Below are 25,135 nucleotides of genomic sequence, written 5' to 3' on the forward strand. Positions count from 1 at the left end.
CCACCAGCCTGTCTATGTCCTTTTGAAGTCTATCGCTGTCCCTCTCAGTTCACTGGTGCTTCTTTTTTATATTACTCGTGCAACACTATATGTTTACTGCGCAGTAACATAAATTGCAGCATTGGACTGGTTATCAAAAAGCATTTTACAAGCTTTGTCAATGCATTTGGGTCCCAAATCTAAGAGTTCGTCAAAAGACCATGGTGTTTCTTCCATTGTCTAGAGGACAGTATTACAACAGTTGGTATTTTTCCATTAAAAATAAATTGTATGGTGGGGCCTACTGACATTGCCCTTTTAATTAACTACATCAGACTGGGTCGGAAGACTATGGAGGCTGTTTATTGGTTTCAAATGCCGGTCACTCTGGTTTGGTTAAAGTTACGTCGCATCTTGTGATTGATCCTGGGAGCTTTCGAGCCAAATGACGTGTCGCGTTTCTGATTTGTACAAAGAATAAATCACTCTAAATCTCCGATCCGCCGGAAATAAATCGCACCCAGTTTTTAAGACTGTGTTAAACCAAATCCTGCGATCAGCAGCTTTAAGTGTTTTTTTTGGCCACGCTTAAAGCAGTGAAAGTGAGGTCGTCGGCGTTTGAATGGTCCAATTTGAAGTTAATCTGCCCATCGTGCTAGAAATTTGCAGAGCCTGGAGGTGGGTGCAGCGATGGATTGCAGCATTGGTTACTGGCACTGCACTGGGTATTGGGGCAGTGCTGGGTATTGGGGCTATGTTGGGTTTTGGGCACTGTGCTGGGTATTGGGGTTGCACTGGGTTTTGGACACTGTGCTGGGTATTGGGGCTACGTTGGGTTTTGGAGTTGCACTGGGTTTTGGGCACTGTGCTGGGTATTGGGGCAATGCTGGGTATTGGGGCTACGTTGGGTTTTGGAGTTGCACTGGGTTTTGGGCACTGTGCTGGGTATTGGGCACTGTGCTGGGTGTTGGAGCTTTTTTCATGATTTAAGGTTGAATAGATACATGCATTTGGGGATGTAGAAGAGGAGGAAGACAAACCAGTGATGCTGAAAGTCTAACTTGTAGACTTGTTTATTGCTGGAGAGAAGCAAATAGTTTTGAGCAGTGACTTGTACATTCACACCATTAGTTTGGTGGGTTCGGAAACCCGAGATTGTTTGGTATCGAGAGACAGTTGGATTGTGAGTCTGCTGTGCAGGTCTGAACTGACTGGGGAGTAAAGATCCAGTTTCCCTACCCTAAGGGAGTATTGAGGAGGGTGGAACTGCTGCTGGAGGTATTCAAAGTGCTAAACAAGGTAAACCTTTAAAATCCATCAAGTGAAGATGATCCTGATCTCATCAATTCGTTGCCCAAAGTGGGGAGATTAGAATGAACCTTTCCATGGAGCTATTGGAATTTGGTATGATTTGCCATAAGTGGTGCTTGATCCTATATTAGTTACAGCACTCAAAAAGTCACTGGATATGTGGAAAAAATGAAAATGTGACAAGGAAGCAGAAATGGCACTGTATAAAATGACATTTTGTTCAGTTCGTGTGCAGTTTGGCAGGGACTGACTCCATTTTGATAGAACTTCAAGAAGGCTTTGCTAATGATGTCTTAGAAGTGCTAAATCCTTGTGAATTAGCAAACTCAATGAACAAGATAATTGATGTGAGGCTTTGTCAAGGGAATCATCTCCCAAAATGTGGCTTAACTCTACAAAAAATGATTGAAGAGAAGTTAGTTTTTGGTCTGATTGTTAAACATTTTTCCCCAAGGAAAGAGAACTTAATGCGTAAACAAACTAACAAAAGGTTTAATCCAGAAATAAATTCTTCATCGGTCAGCTCCGACTAAACACTGATAGGAGCCTGCAAAACAATTGACAGTCTGTCAGCCCTCTCATGAGGAACAGTGCGTTACAAAACGGACTTAGGAAGAGAAGTTTTACAGAACACTTAAAATGGTTGAAACTTTTAAGTGGATTTCTTAATTTTTATACTTAACAACTGATTAAACCAAAAATCAGTGAGCCACTAAAACTTGACAACAGAAACATTAGGGTGTTGGAACTTGCATAGCTAGATTGGTTGCTGGTTGGAGTTGGAGCAGGGAGGCAAGAAATAACTGAATCAGGTAAATAGAATTAAAGATATGAGTTACTCCAGGATCTTATCTGACTTTGCTTTCATATCTGGGATGTGGGCGTCACTGGCAAGGCCACCACTTATTGCCCATCCCTAATTTCTTATCCAAAAAATATACTTCATTAAAAAATTGTAAAAATTACAATACATAACAGTTCAATTTTGACATTACATAACGTGCAATACAGATCAATTTCTTTCAATACAGTACATGAAGTGCCTCATTACACTTGACATTACAGGTTATATTTAAAGTGTACATTTGCATAATACACCGAGGGGTTTTACACAGGTTCCAGCCCCTCGGTGTACTATGGCGGGAGGGCCTTGCACGGTGGCCTTTCTGCATTGAGCCTTTGCGGCAGCTGCCCCAAGCTTTAGTGCATCGCGCATCATGTAGTCCTGGACCTTGGAATGTGCCAGTCTGCAACACTCAGTTGTGGACAGCTCTTTGCACTGGAAGACCAGCAAGTTTAGGGCAGACCAAAGAGCATCTTTCACCGAGTTGATGGTCCTCCAGCAGCAGTTGATGTTTATCTTGGTGTGTGTCCCTGGGAACAACTCGTAGAGTACAGAGTCCTGTGTTACGGAGCTGCTCGGGATGAACCTCGTCAAAAACCACTGCAGCTGTTTCTAGCCTTGCTTTCCAGAAGGAGGTAGGCGAGGGTCACTTCCCCACCGCAGCCACCTCAAGGGCAGTGTATGTTGGCGCTGAGACTCTGGACATGCAGGAAGGATTGGACGGGAAGGGCCCTTCTCACCATCACCCAAGCTATGTCTAGCTGCTTGTTTGAATATTCTGGCAATGAGGCATTCTGCCAAATGAGTTTGACAGTCTGCTCAGAGGGCCATCCAACAGGATCCACCGTCTCCTTTTCCCACAGGGCCTCCAACGTTGTATGGACTACTGCTTGATGAACTTATGCTCAAACGTGTTTTTCTGTACAAACTGTTCCACAAGGGACAGGTGGTACGGCACAGTCCAACTGAATGGAGCATTCTACGGCAACGTGGCCAGACCCATGCTTTTCAAAACCGGGCATAGATAGAACTTCAGGTAGTGACAATTAGTGGTTGTGTGCCAATGGTCCAAGCACAGCTTGATGCAGCTACACGCAAAAGTGGCCATCTAGAGATTTGTACATCGTGTCCCTGCGGACATGGTCTATTTTTGATCTCCAGATAAAGCAGAAGACGGCTCAGGTGACCACCACAGCACAGAAGTAGGGTATGTGCCAGACCTGCGCCACATAAACCAACACCGAGAGTGCCTCGCACCTGATGGTCATAGGGAGATACAGCACTGAAACAGACCCTTCGGCCCACCGAGTCTGTGCCGACCATCAACCACCCATTTATACTAATCCTACATTAATCCCATATTCCCTACCACATCCCCACCTTCCCTCAATTCTCCTACCACCTACCTGTACTAGGGGCAATTTACAATAGCCAATTTACCTATCAACCTGCAAGTCTTTGGCTGATGACCAGGTTTCTTAACTGCCATGGAGAGGGAGCATCGCTTCCACATGCTCAATTTCTCTTTCACCTTGGCATTGAGTACAAAAGCAGGGAAGTTATGCTGAACGTTTATAAAGCTCTGGTGAGGCTCCAACAAGAGTACTTTGTCCAGTTCTGGTCTCCACACTTTAGGAAGGATCTGAGGGTCCTTGAGAGGGTGCAGAGGAGATTTACCAGAATGGTTCCAAGGATGAGGGATTTTAGTTACAAGGTTAGGTTGGAGAAGCTAGGATTGTAGGGTTATTCTCAGAGCAAAGGAGATTGAAGGGCGATTTGATAGAGGTGTACACGATTATGACAGGTTTAGGTAAGTTGGACAAGGAGGAACTGTTCCCATTAACTGATAGTACAAGGACTAGGGTTTACAGATTGAAGGTTTTGGACAAGAGATGCAGGGGAACTGTGAGGAAGAACATTTACACCGCGAGTGGTAATGAACTGAAACTCGCTGCCCACGAGGTTGGTGGAAGCAGAGGCAATCAACAATTTTAAAAGGAAATTGGATGAGCATGTAAAGGAAATAAACTTGCAGGGCTACAGGGATCGAGTGGAGAGTGGCACTGAGGTGATAGCTCTGTGGAGAGCCAGTATGGACCTGATGGGCCAAATGGCCTCTTTCTCTGATGTAAATGATTCTGACTCTTTGACTCTATACACATCTAGTTTTTGGCGTGCGCCGTGGCTGCTTTGAACTATAACCCCTCCGAATCACATCCCCAGCACCTTCAGGTAGTCTGACCTGATGGTGAAAGGGACAAAGGATTGGTTGGCCTAGTTCCCAATGTATATAAAATGTATATAAAGGGAGCCTGGGATACAAAGGCTTCTTTTATATATTAAAAAAAGGGGTTACATACAGAGTAAAGCTCCCTGTACGAAAAGAAAAGAAAGGAACATCGCATCACTCTGTTGCAATTTACTTTGGCTCCCAAGGCCGGTTAGAACTGGTCACAGATGCTCATCAGCCTTTGTACCAACAGTGGATCCAAGCAGAAAATGCCATGTCTTCTGTGTATAGGGAGGCTTGGATCTAATTGCCCTCTTGACAACTGAGTGGCTTGCTAGGCCATTTCAGAGGGCAGTTAAGAGTCAACCACATTGCTGTGGGTCTGGAGTCACATGTAGGCCAGACCAGCTAAGGACGCCAGCTTTCCTTCCTTTAAAGGACATTAGTGAACCAGGTGAATATTTACAACAGTCAGGAAGTTAAATGGTTACCATTACTGATGGGTTTTTTTATTCTAGGTTCATCTAATTACCTGAATTTAAATTCCCTAGCTGCCCTGGTGAATTTTGAATTTGTGTCTCTGGATCATTAGTCCAGGCCCCTGGATTACCCGTCCAGTAAACTAATCAATATGCTACTGTTCCCTGGTACTTACCCTTTTCTGGACATTACCATTTCACTAGTATAATTCTGGAGAATTTCCTGGTTCGGTTGAAGAAACTAGAATATTTTGGATGAACCTGTCCCCATTGCCAATCTAGCCATAATGTCCTTGTAGCAAGGGTCACCTGTTTTCAGCACATGGGTAGGTATGCACCAGCTTTTGACAAGCAGCAGATTTATCAAATGGCCTATTGGTGGGTCAAATAGATCTCAGCTGATACACCAAGGAAGCATTAAGGTGGATCAAGGTTTATTTAGACACCTAAAACTCTGTGAAAGAAGAATATTTACCAATATGGGTACTGCCTGTGCGGAGTTTGCAAGTTCTCCCTGTGACCCCGTGGGTTTTCGCCGGGTGCTCCGGTTTCCTCCCACAGCCAAAGACTTTCAGGTTGATAGGTAAATTGGCCATTATAAATTGCCCCTAGTATAGGTAGGTGGTAGGGGAATATAGGGAAGTTGGGGATGTGGTAGGAATATGGGATTAGTGTAGGATTAGTATAAATGGGTGGTTGATGGTCGGCACAGACTCGGTGGGCCGAAGGCCTGTTTCAGTGCTGTATCTCTAAATAAAATAAAATACTTTTGCAACATTGAGCATGGCCAGAAGTGTAAAGTCACCAGAAAGTGAATGATCTATTAAATAGCAACATGCTCGAGGGTTTTCTGGCTAGATTGTTGAAACAGTCGGTTCAGTGTCATAAGTAGTGAGTGTAGTACTACCTTTCAACAGTAATTGGCGTAGAAACTGGGCACAAATTTCTCTGCAGCACCTGTGGAAGAGCCTGTCACTCCAGAATTGGCCTTTATAGCCACTCCAGGCGCTGCTTCACAAACCACTGACCACCTCCAGGCGCGTATCCATTGTCTCTCGAGATAAGGAGGCCCAAAAGAGAGACCCAGTTTGAGCGATATTTCATATTTACTCCTTAAATTTAAATCCTCATTTTCCAAGTTGTAATTATCCAGCTACCTGAGAATACTTTTGAATTATGTTGTACATCATAATGATTTAACTTTGGCGAGAATGCTCATCCAGTAGTAAAAGAGGATGCAGTTTTTCTAGTGCAGGAGTTGCAGCAAGAAAACCTCCCTAAACTGCTCTGCCTCTGTACCTCACATTCCTCCTTTTAAGACACTCCTCAAAACCTACCTCTTTCACCAAGTTTTTGGACATCTGACCTAATATGTCCCTATGTAACTCAGTGTCATATTTTGTTTTAGAATGCTCCTGACGTGCCTTGTGATGTTTTATTACTTTAAAGGTACGATATAAATGTAAGTTGTCATTGGGTGTGATTTATAAATCTTGAGGCTGCAACTGGAGTGCAATGTTCATTTTTCGTCACTGTATCACAGGAAAGATGTAGATTTATTGAAGGAAGTTTAGAGGCGATTTGTTCGGCTAAATTTAGAAGGTTGAGTTATGAGCCAAGGCTGTATGCCCTGGGCCATTAATTGCTGGGCAAGGGGAGGATTAGGAAGAGTTAGATAGAAATCTTTTTGATCCAGGAAAGTTGTTCAGTCGGGTTCCAGATTCAAGGAAATGTGGACACAGATTAAAGTTATGAGCCTGCTAGGCAAGCAACCCCCCGCACCCGCCCCCCCACACACCACCCGCCAAGAATGATGAAAATTAATTTTGCCACATGAGCATTGATTTTAAACTGTTGTTGAAGAAAGAACGTGCTTTAAAAAGCAATTGGAGATTTTGGCTGGAGAGAGATATTAGCATATCAACAGACAGTACTTCAAAGGACAAAGGGGCTAGTCCCTGCTCCAATTAATCCACAATGGACTTTTGATTACCAGATGTTGAAGGTGAAAAGGCTAGCATTCCAGGTTAACTCCTAAAATGGCCAAATACACAAACAGAGATGGTCAGACCAGCTTAGTCACATGACTGGCTGCCTGTTGGAGTTTTTTGAATTTGAACTGGCCACAGGGTTAAAACTCAGAAGGCTGTTTGCTCCTGGACTGGAAAAGACCTCTCTCCTGTCTGCTCTCATCCCTTTCTCACAGAACGGAAAATCCATTGAAGACACGTGAACTGAGAGAGACAGAAAAATCTCCTACGTGAACGAGGATTAAGAAGAATACTGGGCCCCAATGAAAAGTAAGAGCTGTCTACAGTCAAAGACTCTATGGCGAGCTGGAAACATAGAAACAGTAACAAGAAACCCCCTTCAGAGACTCCCTCAAACCTCTCTATTTTTCTTCTGCTTTTTTCTGTCCCTATTTGCGTGTGCATATCATGTATGCATGCTAGCGTGGGGCGCGATGTGTATCCATAGGTATTAACCAAATTAGAGTTTAAGTTTAAGGCTTAATAAATTTCACTTTTCTTCTTTAAACCTACTAAAGCCTGTTTATGCTCATTTCTTTGCCTTATCATTAGAAAGTGGTGAATAAGGATTCACCAAGGGGTAGCTCAAAACACAATGTGTTTAAACATCAAACCCTGTTACAATAAGACCAGGTGAAGACATTAAAAGACCCCTAGACACCCTTCTCACCTGCTCGTAACAGTCCGCTGACTTGATTTGAGCCTGTGCAATACTTGTGAATCAGACACATCCATGAAAAACTTTTCCTTTCAACTGACATGTTGCTTCCTTGGAAGAATCTCTTCATTATATTGTCAGGGGATCTCTGGCAAAGTTGTTCATAGTCTCACTGTTGAGGAGTGAGGCTAGCAATTCTAATTTGTTAGTAGGCTATGGACTGATATTGGAGATGATCATTTGAACAGCGGTAGCAGTGAGAGTGCGAGCCAGGGGGCAGCTGGGAAGGTAAGTTTCAGTATAAAGTACTTACCTAGCGATTCGGCAGCTTCTTTTTGAACAGCGGTAGCAGTGAGAGTGCGAGCCAGGGGTCAGCTGGGAAGGTAAGTTTCAGTATAAAGTACTTGCCTCGTGATTCAGCGGACGCGGACACGGGGACTGCTGGGTAAGTGAACTTATATATTCGGGCAGTGGCTAAACCCGAAACACTACACGTGTAGTGTCTCCCACCCATCCTCCTCCTCTAACCAAAAAAAAAAGGACTCTTGTGTGGAGGGTTTGGTAAGGTAAGGTTTTCCTTTATTTTTACTTAATCTCTGTGTCAATTTAGAGCAGAGGGGATGGAAGCTAGGGCAGTTGCATGCTCCTCTTGCAGGATGTGGGCGTTGTGTCCCTGCTGACTTCACCTGTGAGAAGTGCACCCAACTCCAGCTCCTCACAGACCGCGTTAGGGAACTGGAGCTGGAGCTGGATGAACTTCGGATCATTCAGGCGGCTGAGGGGGTGATAGAGAGCAGTTATAAGGAAGTAGTGACACCTAAGTTACAGGATAAAGGTAGCTGGGTAACCGTCAGGGGAGGGAAAGGGAATAGGCGCACAGTGCAGGAATCCCCTGTGGCAGTTCCCCTCAATAATAAGTATACCGTTTTGGATACGGTTGGGGGAGACGACTTACCAGGGGAAAGCCACAGCGGCCAGGTCTCTGGCACTGAGCCTGGCTCTGTGGCTCAGAAGGGAAGGGGGGAGAATAGGAGAGTGATAGTGATAGGAGATTCAATGGTTAGAGGAACAGACAGGAGATTCTGTGGTTGCGAACGAGACTCCCGGATAGTATGTTGCCTCCCTGGTGCCAGGGTCAGGGATGTCTCGGGTCGAGTCTACGGGATTCTTAAGGGGGAGGGGGAGCAGCCAGAAGTCGTGGTACACATCGGTACCAATGACAGAGCTAGGAAAAGGGATGAGGACCTGAAAAGCGAATATAGGGAGTTAGGTTGGAAGCTAAAAGGCAGGACGAGCAGGATAGTAAACTCAGGATTGATACCGGTGCCATGTGCTAGTGAGGGTAGAAACAGAGAGCGAGTGAGGGTAGAAACAGAGAGCGAGTGCAGCTGAACACGTGGCTACAGAGCTGGTGTAGGAGGGAGGGCTTCAGATATGTGGATCATTCTGGGGAAGGTGGGACCTGTACAAGAAGGATGGGTTGCATCTGAACTGGAGGAGCACCAATATCCTGGGCGGGAGGTTTGCTAGTGCTCTTCGGGAGGGTTTAAACTAGTTTGGCAGGGGGATGGGAACCGGAGCTACGGATCAGTGGATGGGGTAGCTGTTGAACAGGCAGATACAGAGTGCAGAGAGTCTGTGAGGAAGGTTAGACAGTTGACAGGGCAAAGTTGCAGCCAGTATGATGGGTTGAAGTGTGTCTATTTTAATGCAAGAAGTGTCAGGAATAAGGGTGATGAACTTAGAGCATGGATCCGGACTTGGAGCTATGATGTTGTGGCCATTACGGAGACTTGGATATCACAGGGGCAGGAATGGATGTTGGATGTTCCGGGGTTCAGATGTTTCAAAAGGAATAGGGAGGGAGGTAAAAGAGGTGGGGGAGTGGCATTGCTAATCAGGGATAGTATCACAGCTGCAGAAAGGGAGGTCGTCGAGGAGGGTTTGTCTACTGAGTCATTATGGGTGGAAGTCAGAAACAGGAAAGGAGCAGTCACTTTATTGGGAGTTTTCTATAGACCCCCCCCAATAGCAACAGAGACACGGAGGAACAGATTGGGAGGCAGATTTTGGAAAGGTGCAGAAGTAACAGGGTTGTTGTCATGGGTGACTTCAACTTCCCTAATATTGATTGGAACCTCCTTCGTGCAAATAGTTTGGATGGAGCAGTTTTTGTCAGGTGTGTCCAGGAAGGTTTCCTGACTCAATATGTAGATAGGCCGACTAGAGGGGAGACGATGTTGGATTTGGTGCTTGGCAACGAACTAGGCCAGGGGGCAGATCTCTCGGAGGGAGAGCATTTCGGTGATAGTGATCACAACTACCTGACCTTTACTATAAGTCATGGAGAGGGACAGGAGCAGACGGGATGGGAAAATATTTAATTGGGGGAGGGGAAATTACAATGCTATTAGGCAGGAACTGGGGAGCATAAATTGGGAACAGATGTTCTCAGGGAAATGCACGACAGAAATGTGGAGGTTGTTTAGGGAGCACTTGCTGCGACTGCTGGATAGGTTTGTCCCGATGAGGCAAGGAAGGGATGGTAGGGTGAAGGAACTTTGGATGACAAGAGATGTGGAACAGCTAGTCAAGAGGAAGAAGGAAGCTTACTTAAGGTTGAGGAAGCAAGGATCAGACAGGGCTCTAGATGGTTACAAGGTAGCCAGGAAGGAACTGAAGAATGGACTTAGGAGAGCTATAAGGGGACATGAAAAAGTCTTAGCGGGTAGGATTAAGGAAAATCCCAAGGCGTTCTACACTTATGTGAGGAACAAGAGGATGGCCAGAGTGAGGGTAGGGCCGATCAGGGATAGTGGAGGGAACTTGTGCCTGGAGTCGGAGGAGGTAGGGGAGGTCCTAAATGAATACTTTGCTTCAGTATTCACTAGTGAGAGGGACCTGGTCGTTTGAGGATAGCGTGAAACAGGCTGATATGCTCAAACAGGTTGATGTTAAGAGGGAGGATGTGCTGGAAATTTTGAAAGACATGAGGACAGATAAGTCCCCGGGGCCAGACGGGATATACCCAAGGATATTACGGGAAGCGAGGGAAGAGATTGCTGCGCCTTTGGCGATGATCTTTGCATCCTCACTGTCCACTGGAGTAGTACCAGATGATTGGAGGGTGGCAAATGTTATTCCCTTGTTCAAGAAAGGGAATAGGGATAACCCTGGGAATTATAGACCAGTCTGGGCAAATTATTGGAGAGGATTCTGAGAGACAGGATTTATGATTATTTGGAAAAGCATAGTTTGATTAGAGACAGTCAGCATGGCTTTGTGAGGGGCAGGTCATGCCTCACAAGCCTTATTGAATTCTTTGAAGATGTGACAAAACACGTTGATGAAGGAAGAGCAGTGGATGTGGTGTATATGGATTTTAACAAGGCGTTTGATAAGGTTCCCCATGGTAGGCTCATTCAGAAAGTAAGGAGGCATGGGATACAGGGAAAGTTGGCTGTCTGGATACAGAATTGGCTGGCCCATAGAAGATAGAGGGTGGTAGTAGATGGAAAGTATTCAGCCTGGAGCTCGGTGACCAGTGGTGTTCCGCAGGGATCTGTTCTGGGACCTCTGCTCTTTGTGATTTTTATAAATGACTTGGATGAGGAAGTGGAAGGCTGGGTTAGCAAGTTTGCCGATGACACGAAGGTTGCTGGAGTTGTGGATAGTGTGGAAGGCTGTTGTAGGTTGCAACGGGACATTGACAGGATGCAAAGCTGGGCTGAGAAGTGGCAGATGGAGTTCAACCTGGAAAAGTGTGAAGTGATTCGTTTTGGAAGGTCGAATTTGAATGCAGACTACAGGCTTAAAGACAGGATTCTTGGTAGTGTGGAGGAACAGAGGGATCTTGGGTCCATGTCCATAGATCGCTCAAAGTTGCCACCCAAGTTTATAGGGTTGTTAAGAAAGCGTATGGTGTGTTGACTTTCATTAACGGGGATTGAGTTTAAGAGCCGCGAGGTTATGCTGCAGCTCTATAAAGCCCTGGTTCGACCACACTTGGAATATTGTGTTCAGTTCTGGTCACCTCATTATATGAAGGATGTGGAAGCTTTAGAGTAGGTGCAGAGGAGATTTACCAGGATGCTGCCTGGACTAGAGGGCATGTCTTACGAAGAAAGGTTGAGGGAGCTAGGGCTTTTCTCATTGGAGCGAAGAAGGATGAGAGGTGACTTGATAAAGGGGTACAAGATGATGAGAGGCATAGATAGAGTGGATAGCCAGAGACTTTTTCCCAGGGTGGAAAGGGCTATCACCAGGGGGCATAATTTTAAGGTGATTGGAGGAAGGTTTTGGGGAGATGTCAGAGGTAGGTTCTTTACACAGAGTAAATGTGGGTGCGTGGAATGCACTGCCAGCGGTGGTAGTAGAAGCAGATACATTAGGGACATTTAAGCGACTCTTGGATAGGTACATGGATGATAGTAGGATGAAGGGTATGTAGGTAGTTTGATCCTAGAGTAGGTTAAAGGTTCGGCACAACATCGTGGGCCGAAGGGCCTGTACTGTGCTGTACTGTTCTATGTTCTATGTTCTAATGGGAAGATAGGTACTACAATCTGACCTAACTGAGATCAACTTCTATTTTGTAGGTTTTATAGTTTGCGTGGGACACTTATGGTCCAGTCACCTTAGGTTTTGCTTCTACGGTATGTAGGATTATAATTTTGCATTCATTGAATTTACACAGGAACTTGTAAAGCAGTATGACTACACTCGCTGAAACAAAAACAGTCCTTCGGAGTGCCGATGCGGTGTGTTTGGATGTAGACAGCACAGTGATAAAAGAAGAAGGAATTGATGAACTAGCGAAAATCTGTGGAGTTGGTGATGCTGTAGCAGAAATGTAGGTGTTCATGGTCTTTTCTTTCCTTTTTTAATACTAGGGAACTCCATTTGTAGTACTACCTTTCAACAGTGCTTACCCATTTTGAGCAATATTTCATATTCACCCCTTAATTACAACTCGGAGAAACAGGATTTAAAATTATCCTGCTACCTGAGAATACTTTTTAATTACGTTGTGCATCACAATGATGTAACTTCGATTATGTTCATCTGGTAATAAAATAGGATGCAACATTTCTAGTACAGATATTTCAACAGGAAAGCCGATACATCATGAGGGTGTGCATGACGATGCCATTCTCATATGGGTTGGAAATTAATGTTATGGGTGCCCAAATCTTTTCAGTGAAATTTGGGCATCGGAGCTAAAGCAAGTGCTGTTGACATGGAACAGACCGATATTTGGCAGCACACTAGCCTGTGTCATGTTGAGAACCTTGAAGAGACAGGAGGCCGTTCAGTCCATTTTGCATGTGCTGGCTCTTTTGAAAGAACTATTCAATTAGTCGCACTCCCCTGTTCTTTATCCCGTAGGCCTGCAAATTTTCCATTTTCAAGTATATATCCAATTCCTTTTTGAAAATTACTACGAAATGAGCTTCCCTTTCAGGCAGTGCATTCCATTTCCTAAAACTTTGCTGCATTTAAAAGAAAAAATCTTCTTTTTCCAATTAACTTTATTCTGTGCACTGTGGTTATGAACTCGCCTGCCAGTGAAAACAGTTTCTCCTTATTTACTCTTTCAATACCGATTATAATTTTGAACACCTCTATTAAATTCCCTCTTAACCTTCTATGCTCCAAGGAGAACAATCCCAACATCTCTAGTTTCTCGGTGTAACTGAATTCCCACATCCCTGGGTATCATTCCAGTAAATCTGCTCTACATCCTCTTTAAGGCCTTGACATCATTCTTCGTGTGGTGCCCAGCTGAGGCCTAAACAGTGTTGTATAAAGGTTTAGTGCAACTTCCTTTTGTATCCTATTTATAAATCCAAGGATTCCATAAGCTTTAACAGCCTTCTCCTTTTGTCCAGCTACCTTCAATGATTTCTTTGTGTGAACCCCCAGGTCTTTCTGTTCCTGAACCTCCTTAGCCTTTCTTCATTCTTCCTTCTGAGTAGGATTAACCAATTTAGTATTTTTGGTTGAATATGCTATCAGACCCTTGGGTCTTGTCTCCTGCACACAGGCTGGTCTTCACCATAGTTGAAGATAGGAATGCTTGTGGAGTCACCTCTACCTGTTAATTTTCTGGTTTTTCATCACCATTCTTCACTGAGCGTGGTAGGTCCAAGGAGTTTTGTTGTTATTTCTTGGTGACCATGCTCTTTTGGTAGCCCAGTATAATTGTGTCACTGGATTGGTACCTCAGTCTAAAGTATGCTAGTTGCTGCGCCTGGCATGCCCTTTTATAGCTCTCATTGTACTGGTGTTGCTCTTTCAACTTGATAGTGATTTTGAGAAGGGAGAGAAATCAGAGCCATGAAGCAATAGAATGACAGCATCCAATTCTGATGGTCTACAGAGCTTCAAGGATGCCTAATTTTAAGTTGCTAGATCTATCCTGTCTGTCCCACATAGCACAGTACCATGCCAGACCCTGGTGGATGGCTTCATTTGTGAAGTATGTTGCAGCATTCAGTCACTTTGTAAAAAATTTATTACAGGACACGGAATGCAATGGGAGGGACGGTCCCATTTAAGAAGGCTTTAACGGAACGTCTCGCTATAATACGACCTTCTCGAGAACAAGTGAAGAAACTAATAACTGATCATCCCCCTCATTTAACAGAGGGCATAAAGTAAGCTATCAAACACACTAAATGTAAAAACAAAGTAACCAACTGTGATTCTGGTGATGAGTTACCATTCTTTTTCTTTTTTTTTTCTTTTTGGGCCTCCTTATCTCGAGAGACAATGGATACGCGCCTGGAGGTGGTCAGTGGTTTGTGAAGCAGCGCCTGGAGTGGCTATAAAGGCCAATTCTGGAGTGACAGGCTCTTCCACAGGTGCTGCAGAGAAATTTGTTTGTTGGGGCTGTTACACAGTTGGCTCTCCCCTTGCGCCTCTGTCTTTTTTCCTGCCAACTACTAAGTCTCTTCGACTCGCCACAATTTAGCCCTGTCTTTATGGCTGCCCGCCAGCTCTGGCGAATGCTGGCAACTGACTCCCACGACTTGTGATCAATGTCACACGATTTCATGTCGCGTTTGCAGACGTCTTTATAACGGAGACATGGACGGCCGATGGGTCTGATACCAGTGGCGAGCTCGCTGTACAATGTGTCTTTGGGGATCCTGCCATCTTCCATGCGGCTCACATGGCCAAGCCATCTCAAGCGCCGCTGACTCAGTAGTGTGTATAAGCTGGGGATGTTGGCCGCTTCAAGGACTTCTGTGTTGGAGATATAGTCCTGCCACCTGATGCCAAGTATTCTCCGAAGGCAGCGAAGATGGAATGAATTGAGACGTCGCTCTTGGCTGGCATACGTTGTCCAGGCCTCGCTGCCGTAGAGCAAGGTACTGAGGACACAGGCCTGATACACTCGGACTTTTGTGTTCCGTGTCAGTGCGCCATTTTCCCACACTCTCTTGGCCAGTCTGGACATAGCAGTGGAAGCCTTACCCATGCGCTTGTTGATTTCTGCATCTAGAGACAGGTTACTGGTGATAGTTGAGCCTAGGTAGGTGAACTCTTGAACCACTTCCAGAGCGTGGTCGCCAATATTGATGGATGGAGCATTTCTGACATCCTGCCCCATGATGTTCGTTTTCTTGAGGCTGATGGTTAGGCCAAATTCATTGCAGGCAGACGCAAACCTGTCGATGAGACTCTGCAGGCATTCTTCAGTGTGAGATGTTAAAGCAGCATCGTCAGCAAAGAGGAGTTCTCTGATGAGGACTTTCCGTACTTTGGACTTCGCTCTTAGACGGGCAAGGTTGAACAACCTGCCCCCTGATCTTGTGTGGAGGAAAATTCCTTCTTCAGAGGATTTGAACGCATGTGAAAGCAGCAGGGAGAAGAAAATCCCAAAAAGTGTGGGTGCGAGAACACAGCCCTGTTTCACACCACTCAGGATAGGAAAGGGCTCTGATGAGGAGCCACCATGTTGAATTGTGCCTTTCATATTGTCATGGAATGAGGTGATGATACTTAGTAGCTTTGGTGGACATCCGATCTTTTCTAGTAGTCTGAAGAGACCACGTCTGCTGACGAGGTCAAAGGCTTTGGTGAGATCAATGAAAGCAATGTAGAGGGGCATCTGTTGTTCACGGCATTTCTCCTGTATCTGACGAAGGGAGAACAGCATGTCAATAGTCGATCTCTCTGCACGAAAGCCACACTGTGCCTCAGGGTAGACGCGCTCGGCCAGCTTCTGGAGCCTGTTCAGAGCGACTCGAGCAAAGACTTTCCCCACTATGCTGAGCAGGGAGATTCCACGGTAGTTGTTGCAGTCACCGCGGTCACCTTTGTTTTTATAGAGGGTGATGATGTTGGCATCGCGCATGTCCTGGGGTACTGCTCCCTTGTCCCAGCACAGGCATAGCAGTTCATGTAGTGCTGAGAGTATAGCAGGCTTGGCACTCTTGATTATTTCAGGGGTAATGCTGTCCTTCCCAGGGGCTTTTCCGCTGGCTAGGGAATCAATGGCATCACTGAGTTCCGATTTGGTTGGCTGTATGTCCAGCTCATCCATGACTGGTAGAGGCTGGGCTGCATTGAGGGCAGTCTCAGTGACAGCATTCTCCCTGGAGTACAGTTCTAGGTAATGCTCAACCCAGCGGTCCATCTGTTTGCGTTGGTCAGTGATTATGTCCCCCGATTTAGATTTGAGGGGGGTGATCTTCTTGATGGTTGGCCCAAGAGCTCTCTTCATGCCATCATACATTCCTCTGATGTTTCCGGTGTCTGAGGCCAGCTGAATATGGCTGCATAGGTGTTGCCAGTAGTCGTTTGCGCAACGCCTAGCTGTTCTTTGTGCAGTACTTCTGGCTGCTTTAAGTGCTGCGGATGTTAAATCGCTGGGGGCTTTCTTGTAGTTCAAAAGTGCAATGCGCTTAGCGGCTATGACAGGTTCCAGCTCTTCATTATGAGATTGAAACCAGTCTGCATTTCTCTTCGCACTTTTGCCGTAGGTGGTCAAAGCTGACTCATAGATGGCGTCTCTGATGTGGGCCCACTTGGTCTCAGCATCCCCTGTGGGAGTGTTTTGAAGGGCTGTTACAAGTGAATTTAGAAATTTTTGTAACAGCTGTGGGTGAGAAATTCTGCTCGTGTTGATGCGCGGGTGGCCCTTCTGCTTGGAATGATGCAACTTCTTTGGTCTGAGTCTAACCTTGCTGCACACCAGGGAGTGGTCGGTGTCGCAGTCCGCACTGTGGAAGCTGCGTGTGATTTGAACACTGTTTAAGGCGGCTCGCCTTGTGACAATGAGGTCTAGCTGGTGCCAACGACGTGATCTTGGGTGCCTCCATGAAACCTGGTGACAGGGTTTAGTGTGAAAGAACGAGTTGGTGATGCAGAGGTTATGATAGGTACACAACTCAAGCAGTCTCTGCCCGTTCTCATTCATCCTTCCAACGCCATAGCGCCCAAGGCAGGAGGGCCATGAGTCATGGTCGGCCCCAACCCTGGCATTAAAGTCCCCCAGCAGGAATAGGTGTTCGGTGTTGGGGATGCTGCTAATGATGTTATGGAGTTGTTCATAGAACTGGTCTTTAGCTTCAGGTGCGGAACAGAGTGTTGGAGCATAGATGCTGAGTAGGTGTACTGGACTAGAGGTGGTGAGCAGTCGGATGGACAGTATGCGTTCCGAGCCATTTGAGGGAGGCTCTATCATGCTGAGCAAGGAGTTTCTGATGGCGAAGACCACTCCATGCTGTCTTGGTTCTTCAGGATCCCTGCCCTGCCAGAAGAAGGTGTAGTCTTGCTCTGCTAGAGAGCCACTCGCGGGGAGGCGAGTCTCCTGAAGTGCTGCAATGTCCACATTGAATCTACTGAGCTCGTTGTTAATGATGGCGGTCTTCCGAGAATCGTTGATTTGTGTAAGGTCTTCCGACAGGCCAGGACACATAGTTCTGACGTTCCAGCTTGCAAAGCGAAGGGCTGGTACCTTCTTTCCTTTTTTCATGTTGTTTGGTGCGGTGTATCAGTCCACCTTTCGGGCAATGACCCTGAGCTCCAAGCACCCATTGAAGCAGGCAGACTGTGGCGGGACAGAACCTTATTGACCGGGGGCTGCCCGGTTTGAGGCGGGCGGTAGCTGTCCAGTGAGGTGCAATGACCTCTCCCACCGACAAAGGCAACCCGTGGCGCCCAGTTTCTACGCCAATTTATCTGGACTTATAACCCGTAACTGCTGCCTTCCGTGTTGTTTCAGTCGCTGTGAGGCAACTATGGAGTGACCTCTCCATGGCGCATGCCTGGGCAAATTTATGGAGGTTGAGAGTTGCCCAGTCGTCAAAACCCCCCTCTCGGCCTTTCTGGTGGGGTCCAAAGGAGTGCAGGACACGACGTTTGGCACCAGTATGGCTGCAGGAACTGCCGGAAACATGCCAAAGGTGACACATGACCGCCTACGGGGTTCCGCTCCGGATTTTCTGTTAGGGTTTACTCCCTTAGCCTTGGTCTCTCCCGAGACGCCCACAAGGCAGTGGGGTTGTTGGGGCCCCTACACAGGTGTAGGATGGTGCCGGTGGGGGGAGGGGTAGAGGGAGGGGGTGGGGGGGGGTGCAGGGGAAGGGGGTGCGGGGTGAAGATGGTGCGGGGGGGGGGCGGGCTGGGACGGGGTTGTGAGGGGGTGAGCTGAGAGGGTGGAGCAGGGAAGGGGACGGGGTTGGGGGGGGGGTGGAAGGGGGGTAAAGGAGGGGGGAGGGGGGGTGGAATCTGGTGCAGGTAATAAGCCATTTCCTCAGTGCCCACCATCGACGTCCGGAAAGCTCATCCACGTCCTTCGGGAGGTGAAGCATCATTTGGCAGACTTAGAGGTGATTACATTTGCTAAGGGTTTTTTTTTTGCAGTGGTTTAAATAAAGGCATGCAGCATTGCCGACAGTGCGCTGCAGATGCTCTCCGAGCCATCTCCCGCGGGCGCTTTGAAGTTGCGGCCGGGGGGGCCGTTCGTGGATGTTTTGGGTGTTCGGGGCACCTTTTCACAGGACTTCTCTCGGGTCCCGCAGCTCCTTCTTCACCTCAATGGACTTACCGCATGCCGTGGCTGCAGACACTCTGGACTGTGAAGACAGCAGGATCGGAGATTGAAGTATCGGCAGCTGTTCTCGTCAGTTTCATCCGGATCAATTTCATTGAGAAAACAAAGAGCAGGTGTGGCTGGGGGAGGGCAGTGGGCCCAGGTAACATACACTAAACTAACTGTTAACTTTTAGATAGGGCTAAAATGAACTGATTTAAAGAGCCAGGGGAATTTAAACAGTTTAAGAGGGCAGATTGGGGGAGAAAACGTTAGGGATGGGAGCAGATGGCCATGGATAGAGTTGAACAGCAAGGGAGCTTCCAACCCAGGAGCCATCTTGAGTTACCATAGAAGTTGTGTAATTGCAGCAGGAAGAGAGAAATAACTTGTATTTGTATCGAAAGATGAAGAAAATGTAACTTGGAAAAAAATACTTACTTTGTTTCTCTTCTGACACCTGTGCTGTGTAGAGATCTTCAGGCACTGATCCTCAGCATAGGGACTATTCTTCGTGTGTGTGTCTATAATGAAGTGTAACCCCAGGATCTCTGCTTACAAATAGACAGGGATCAGAAAATGGAACCCTGGCCTTTTTTAAAGCATTATTTCCTGCAGTGGGGACTGAGGCATAACTGTAGTAGCCCCAGCATCAGCCCTGCTTGAGATCATCTGATTGAAGCAGGTCTGGAACAAAAGCTGGTGCCCCCTGGGCTCGGTGGTTCAGTACTAAACATGTAGCATTTACACACTGAATCACTGGGAGCTTGGAGATACTTTCTTGCTCAGGGACTAAAAAAAACCTATAAAGTGGGGCTTGGGATAATGTGAAGAGAAAGAAACACTGGCTGGGAGTTGGTCGTCAGCACTGAAGCAATGGCACTCACCTCTGACCTTGAAGAAAGCTACACTGAAAGATCTCAGTCTGTGGCGAGAACTTTGCCTCTTTTGCCGTGCAATTGATTGTAGCGTTCTTTAATGGGGATTCCCACCATCGAGCTGCAGTGATATCATCATGCTGTCCAAACAGCCAATCACATTAAGGAATTGTCAGAGACAGCCAACCAGGAAATGAAAAGCACTGAGAAGCAAACCACCTTTTAAAAAATTTTAGCAAAATAAAGATCGGGTGTTATGGCATAAATTGAAATATCATGAACAAACTTAAAAAAATTAAAAATCTTGCAATTAATCATCATGGAGACATTTAACCACATTTTACAAATCTAAAATTATTTTTCCAGGGCCGGATCGGTTATTCAGCAGTAGTTATTACTCAGATCGTCGTTTCAAAAACCCAGTTATACCTCATTGAACAAAGCTTAACTTTTTATGGGGTTTCCAATAGCGATATTTTTAAAAATTCATTCATGGGATGTGGGCGCCGCTGGCCAGGCCAACATTTATTGCCCATCTTTAATTGCCCTTGAGAAGGTCATGGTGAGCTGCCTTCTTGAACCGCTGCAGTCCATGTGGAGTAGGTACACCCACAGTGCTGTTTGGAAGGGAGTTCCAGGATTTTGACCTAGCAACAGTGAAGGAACAGCGATATAGTTCCAAGTCAGGATGGTGTGTGACTTGGAGGGGAACTTGCAGGTGGTGGTGGTCCCATGCATTTGCTGCCCTTGTCCTTCTAGTTGGTAGAGGTTGCGAGTTTGGAAGGTGTTGTCTAAGGAGCCTTGGTGCGTTGCTGCAGTGCATCTTGTAGATGGTACACACTGCTGCCACTGTGCGTCGGTGGTGGAGGGAGTGAATGTTTGTGGATGGGATGCCAATCAAGCGGGCTGCTTTTGTCCTGGATGGTGTCGAGCTTCTTGAGTGTTGTTGGAGCTGCATCCATCAGGGCAAGTGGAGAATATTCCATCACACTCCTGACTTGTGCCTTGTAGATGGTGGACAGGCTTTGGGGAGTCAGGAGGTGAGTTACTCGCCGCAGGATTCTGAGCCTCTGACCTACTCTTCTCGCCACGGTATTTATATGGCTACTCTAGTTCAGTTTCTAGTCAATGGTAGCCCCTAGGATGTTGATAGTGAGGGATTCAGTAATGGTAATGCCATTGAATGTCAAGGGGAGATGGTTAGATTCTCTTGTTTGAGATGGTCATTGCCTGGCACTTCTGTGGTGCGAATGTTACTTGCTACTTATCAGCCCAAGCCTGGATATTGTCCAAGTCTTGCTGCATTTCTACACGGACTGCTTCAGTATCTGAGGAGTCACGAATGGTGCTGAACATTGTGCAATCATCAGCGAACATCCCCACTTCTGACCTTATGATAGAGAGAAAGCCATTGATGAAGCAGCTGAAGATGGTTGGGCCCAGGACACTACCCTGAGGAACTCCTGCAGTAATGTCCTGGAGCTCAGATGATTGACCTCCAACAACCACAACCATCTTCCTTTTGTGCTAGGTATGACTCCAACCAGTGGAGGGTTTTCCCCCGATTCCCATTGACCTCAGTTTTGCTAGGGCTCCTTGATGCCATACTCTGTCAAATGCTGCCTTGATGTCAAGGGCAGTCACTCTCACCTCACCTCTTGAGTTCAGCTCTTTTGTCCATGTTTGAACCAAGGCTGTAATGAGGTCAGGAGCTGAGTGTCCCTGCGGAACCCAAACTGAGCGTCACTGAGCAGGTTATTGCAGTGCTTGATGGCACTGTTGATGACACCTTCCATCACTTGACTGATGATTGAGAGAAGGCTGATGGGGCGGTAATTGGCCGGGTTGGATTTGTTCTGATTTTTGTGTACAGGACATACCTGGGCAATTTTCCACATTGCAGGGTAGATGCCAGTGTTGTAGCTGTACTGGAACAGCTTGGCTAAGGGCACGGCAAGTTCTGGAGCACAGATCCTTAGTACTATTGCTGGAATATTGTCAGGGCCCATAGCCTTTGCAGTATCCAGTGCCTTCAGTCGTTTCTTGATATCACGCAGAGTGAATTGAATTGGCTGAAGTCTGGCATCTGTGATGCTGGGGACTTCAGGAAGAAGCCGAGATGGATCATCAACTCGGCACTTCTGGCTGAAGATTGTTGCAAATGCTTCAGCCTTATCTTTCGCACTGATGTGCTGGGCTCCTCCATCATTGATGATGGGGGTATTTGTGGAGCCACCTCCTCCAGTTAGTTGTTTAATTGTCCACCACCACGGCTGGATGTGGCAGGACTGCAGAGCTTAGATCTGATCCGTTGGTTATGGGATCGCTTAGCTCTGTCTATCACATGCTCCTTACACAGTTTGGCACGCAGATAGTCCTGTGCTGTAGCTTCAGCAGGTTGGCACCTCATTTTGAGGTATGCCTGGTGCTGCTCCTGGCATGCTCTCCTGCACTCTTCATTGAACCAGGGTTGGTCTCCTGGCTTGATGGTAATGGTAGAGTGGGGGATATGCCGGGCCATGAGGTTACAGATTGTGGTTGAGTACAATTCTGCTGCTGCTGATGGCCCACAGCACCTCATGGATGCCCAGTTTTGCATTGCTAGATCTGTTCGTAATCTATCCCATTTAGCACGGTGGTAGTACCACACAACACGAAGGATGGTATCCTTAATGTGAAGGCTTCGTCTCCACAAGGACTGTGCGGTGGTCACTCCTACCAATACTGTCTTGGACAGATGCATCTGCGGCAGGCAGTTTGGTGAGGACGAGGTCAAGTATGTTTTTCCCTCTTGTTGGTTCCCTCACCACCTGCCGCATACCCAGTCTAGCAGATGTGTCCTTTAAGGCTCGGTCAGTAGTGGTGCTACTGAGCCACTCTTGGTGATGGACATTGAACTCCCCCACCCAGAGTACATTCTGTGGCCTTGCCACCCTCAGTGCTTCCTCCAAGTGCTGTTCAACATGGAGGAGTACTGACTCATCAGCTGAGGGAGGGCGGTAGGTGGTAATCAGTAGGAGGTTTCCTTGCCCATGTTTGACCTGATGCCATGAGACTTCATGGGGTCCAGAGTCGATGTTGAGGACTCCCAGGGCAACTCCCTCCCTACTGTATACCACTGTGCCACCACCTCTGCTGGGTCTGTCCTGCCAGTGGGACAGGACATACCCAGGGATAGTGATGGCAGTGTCTGGGACATTGTCTGTCAGGTATGATTCTGAGAGTATGACTATGTCAGACTGTTGCTTGACTAGTCTGTGGGACAGCTCTCCCAACTTTGGCACAAGCCCCCAGATGTTATTAAGGAGGACTTTGCAGGGTCGACAGGGCTGGGTTTGCCGTTGTCGTTTCCGGTGCCTAGGTCAATGCCGGGTGGTCCGTCGGGTTTCATTCCTTTTTATTGACTTCGTAGCAATTAGATACAACTGAGTGGCTTGCTAGGCCATTTCAGAGGGCATGTAAGAGTTAACTACATTGCTGTGGGTCTGGAGTCACATGTAGGCCAGACCAGGTAAGGACAGCAGATTTCCTTCCCTAAAGGACATTAGTGAACCAGATGGGTTTTTCCAGCAATTGACAATGGTTTCATGGCCATCATTAGACTAGCTTTTAATTCCAGATTTATTAATTGAATTCAAATATGTGTGGAGCAGGGGAAATTCTCACGAAAATTGATTTTGCTTATTCTGGCAGGGCAGGTGGATGGGGGTGGGGGGAGTGCGGTGGGGATTGGGGGGTGGTGTGATCCAGGTCTAGGTCTCAGCCTGTGATAGAGCAGCGAATGGCAGGCCACAACTTCAGGATTTCTGCGTTATTCTGCACTTGTGCTAATTCCTGAAGTTGCCATCACTTTTAGAGGGGTAATGATGGCGAAGGCTGATGTGATGAAAATATTTTTCAACGCAGAATGTGGCTGTGTTACTAAATATCTGTTTTAGTTTTGATCCCATGACAGCATAACTGTTTCTTAAACTTGTCTTTTTAAAACAGGGATCTGGTTGATCACCTTCAACAGCATGGTGTACAAGTGTTCCTGATATCGGGTGGGTTCAGGAGCATCGTGGAACATGTAGCAGCAAGGATAAGTATTCCCTTATCCAATGTATATGCAAACAAGCTGAAGTTTTACTTCAATGGTAAGGATCACCACAATGGTAATTAGTTATTTCTGGACATAAGAAATAGGAGGAGCAGTAGACCATTCGGTCCTTTGAACCTGCTCCGACATTCAATAAGATTATGGCTGATCTGACTGTGGCCTCCCCATAACCCTTGACTCCCTTGTACTTTTATTCTCCATCCACCTTGCAGTAAAGGCCATTTGCCTTCCTAATTACTTGCTGTACCTGCATGCTAACTTTTTGTGATTCATGTAAGAGGACACCCAGATCCCTCTGTACCGCAGCATTCTGCTGTCTCTCTCTCTCTCTCCTTTTCTATTCGTCCTACCAAAGCGGACAACCTCACATTTTCCCACATTATACTCCAAATTTTTGCCTATTCACTTATCTATATCCCTTTTCAGACTCTTTGTGCCCTCCTCACAGTTTGATTTCCCACCTATCTTTGTAGCTGACAATACAATACACTTTGTCCCTTCATCCAAGTCATTAATATAGATTATAGATATCTGCATTCCTCTAATTCTGCCATCTTGCGCATTCTTGATGTTAATTACTCCAGCATTGGTTGCTGTGCTGAGCTACCTAAGCTCTAAGCTCGGAATTCCCTCCCTAATCCTCTCTGCCTCTCTACATCTTCTCCTTTAAGACACTTAAAATCTACTTCTGATTAAGTTTTTGGTCACCTTTCCTAATATCTCCTTATGTGACTCGGTATCAAATTTGGTTCAATAAAGCTCCTGTCTGCCTCCTTGGGACATTTGGCAGAAATTTCCTCCAACTAAATAAAAGCAAGTTTTTGTTTTAATAGTTAGTAGGAAAAGACTGTTTCTTCTGGTTAGGGAGTCATCTAGTTTAAAAGGAGGTAAGGAGAAATTTTATACTGAGATTTGTTAGAATGCATTGTCTCAGGGAGTAGTTGAAGCAGAGACCACTGCATCTTTGAAGGAAAATTGGATAAATATTTGGTAGAGAAAGATACAAGGATATGAGGGAGAGCACAGAGCATTGAGATTAGTTTTGGTTTGCCTTAGCAAAGACCTGGCAAAAAGCAGAATGGTCTCTTTCTGTGCTGTAAACTTCTATGATTCTATGAAGTATCGGGAAACAAAGCCAAATACAGGAGAGTAGAAAGCAGGGAGAGACGAGAGCTAAGCGTGGAAAACGAGGCACGAGTTAATATCAGTAACTGCATAAAACTGAAGGGAACATGGCAGCAGGAGAGAAGGACTGAATGAGTCAGTGAGCTACAACTTAGACCAGTAGTGAGAGGTCAGCTTGGGCTAGAAATGTAACAGAGGGAGATAAACCTGAGAACACCCCGAGGATGCAGGGAGCTTTGCAGTCACCAGGAGGGGGTGAGAGCTCAGAGAGAAGTCTAAAGAAGGGGAGAGATCTGAGAGGAACTGAGAGCAGCAGCAGGAAACTAAAGAAGCTCAGTGGAAACAGCGCTGCCAGGGTCATCTAAGTTCAAGGAAGTTACTAACATCCAAACCTGGTCACATGCCTTTGGATGCTTGGGGCAATCCACATACATGAGGTTTCGTCCAGTCCTGGC

General features: G+C 46.4%; 1 protein-coding gene across 2 annotated transcripts in view; it reads left to right on the forward strand.

Moving 5' to 3' along the window:
- The first annotated feature begins 366 nt into the window (after window positions 1-366).
- psph (phosphoserine phosphatase) overlaps window positions 367-25,135 on the forward strand; it is a 28,465-nt gene continuing 3,696 nt past the window's right edge. Inside the window, exons 1-5 of one of the 2 annotated variants that reach the window (XM_068010276.1) lie at window positions 367-657; window positions 7,050-7,143; window positions 12,228-12,383; window positions 14,056-14,190; window positions 23,447-23,592. In XM_068010276.1, coding sequence (XP_067866377.1) covers window positions 12,244-12,383; window positions 14,056-14,190; window positions 23,447-23,592 — 421 coding nt within the window. In that variant the 5' untranslated portion in view covers window positions 367-657; window positions 7,050-7,143; window positions 12,228-12,243. The remainder of the gene's footprint in view (window positions 658-7,049; window positions 7,144-12,227; window positions 12,384-14,055; window positions 14,191-23,446; window positions 23,593-25,135) is intronic. The other variant, XM_068010275.1, reaches the window with a different exon arrangement.

The sequence above is a fragment of the Heterodontus francisci genome, chromosome 30 (assembly GCF_036365525.1).
Source record: "Heterodontus francisci isolate sHetFra1 chromosome 30, sHetFra1.hap1, whole genome shotgun sequence".
In the NCBI taxonomy this organism is placed as follows: domain Eukaryota; kingdom Metazoa; phylum Chordata; class Chondrichthyes; order Heterodontiformes; family Heterodontidae; genus Heterodontus; species Heterodontus francisci.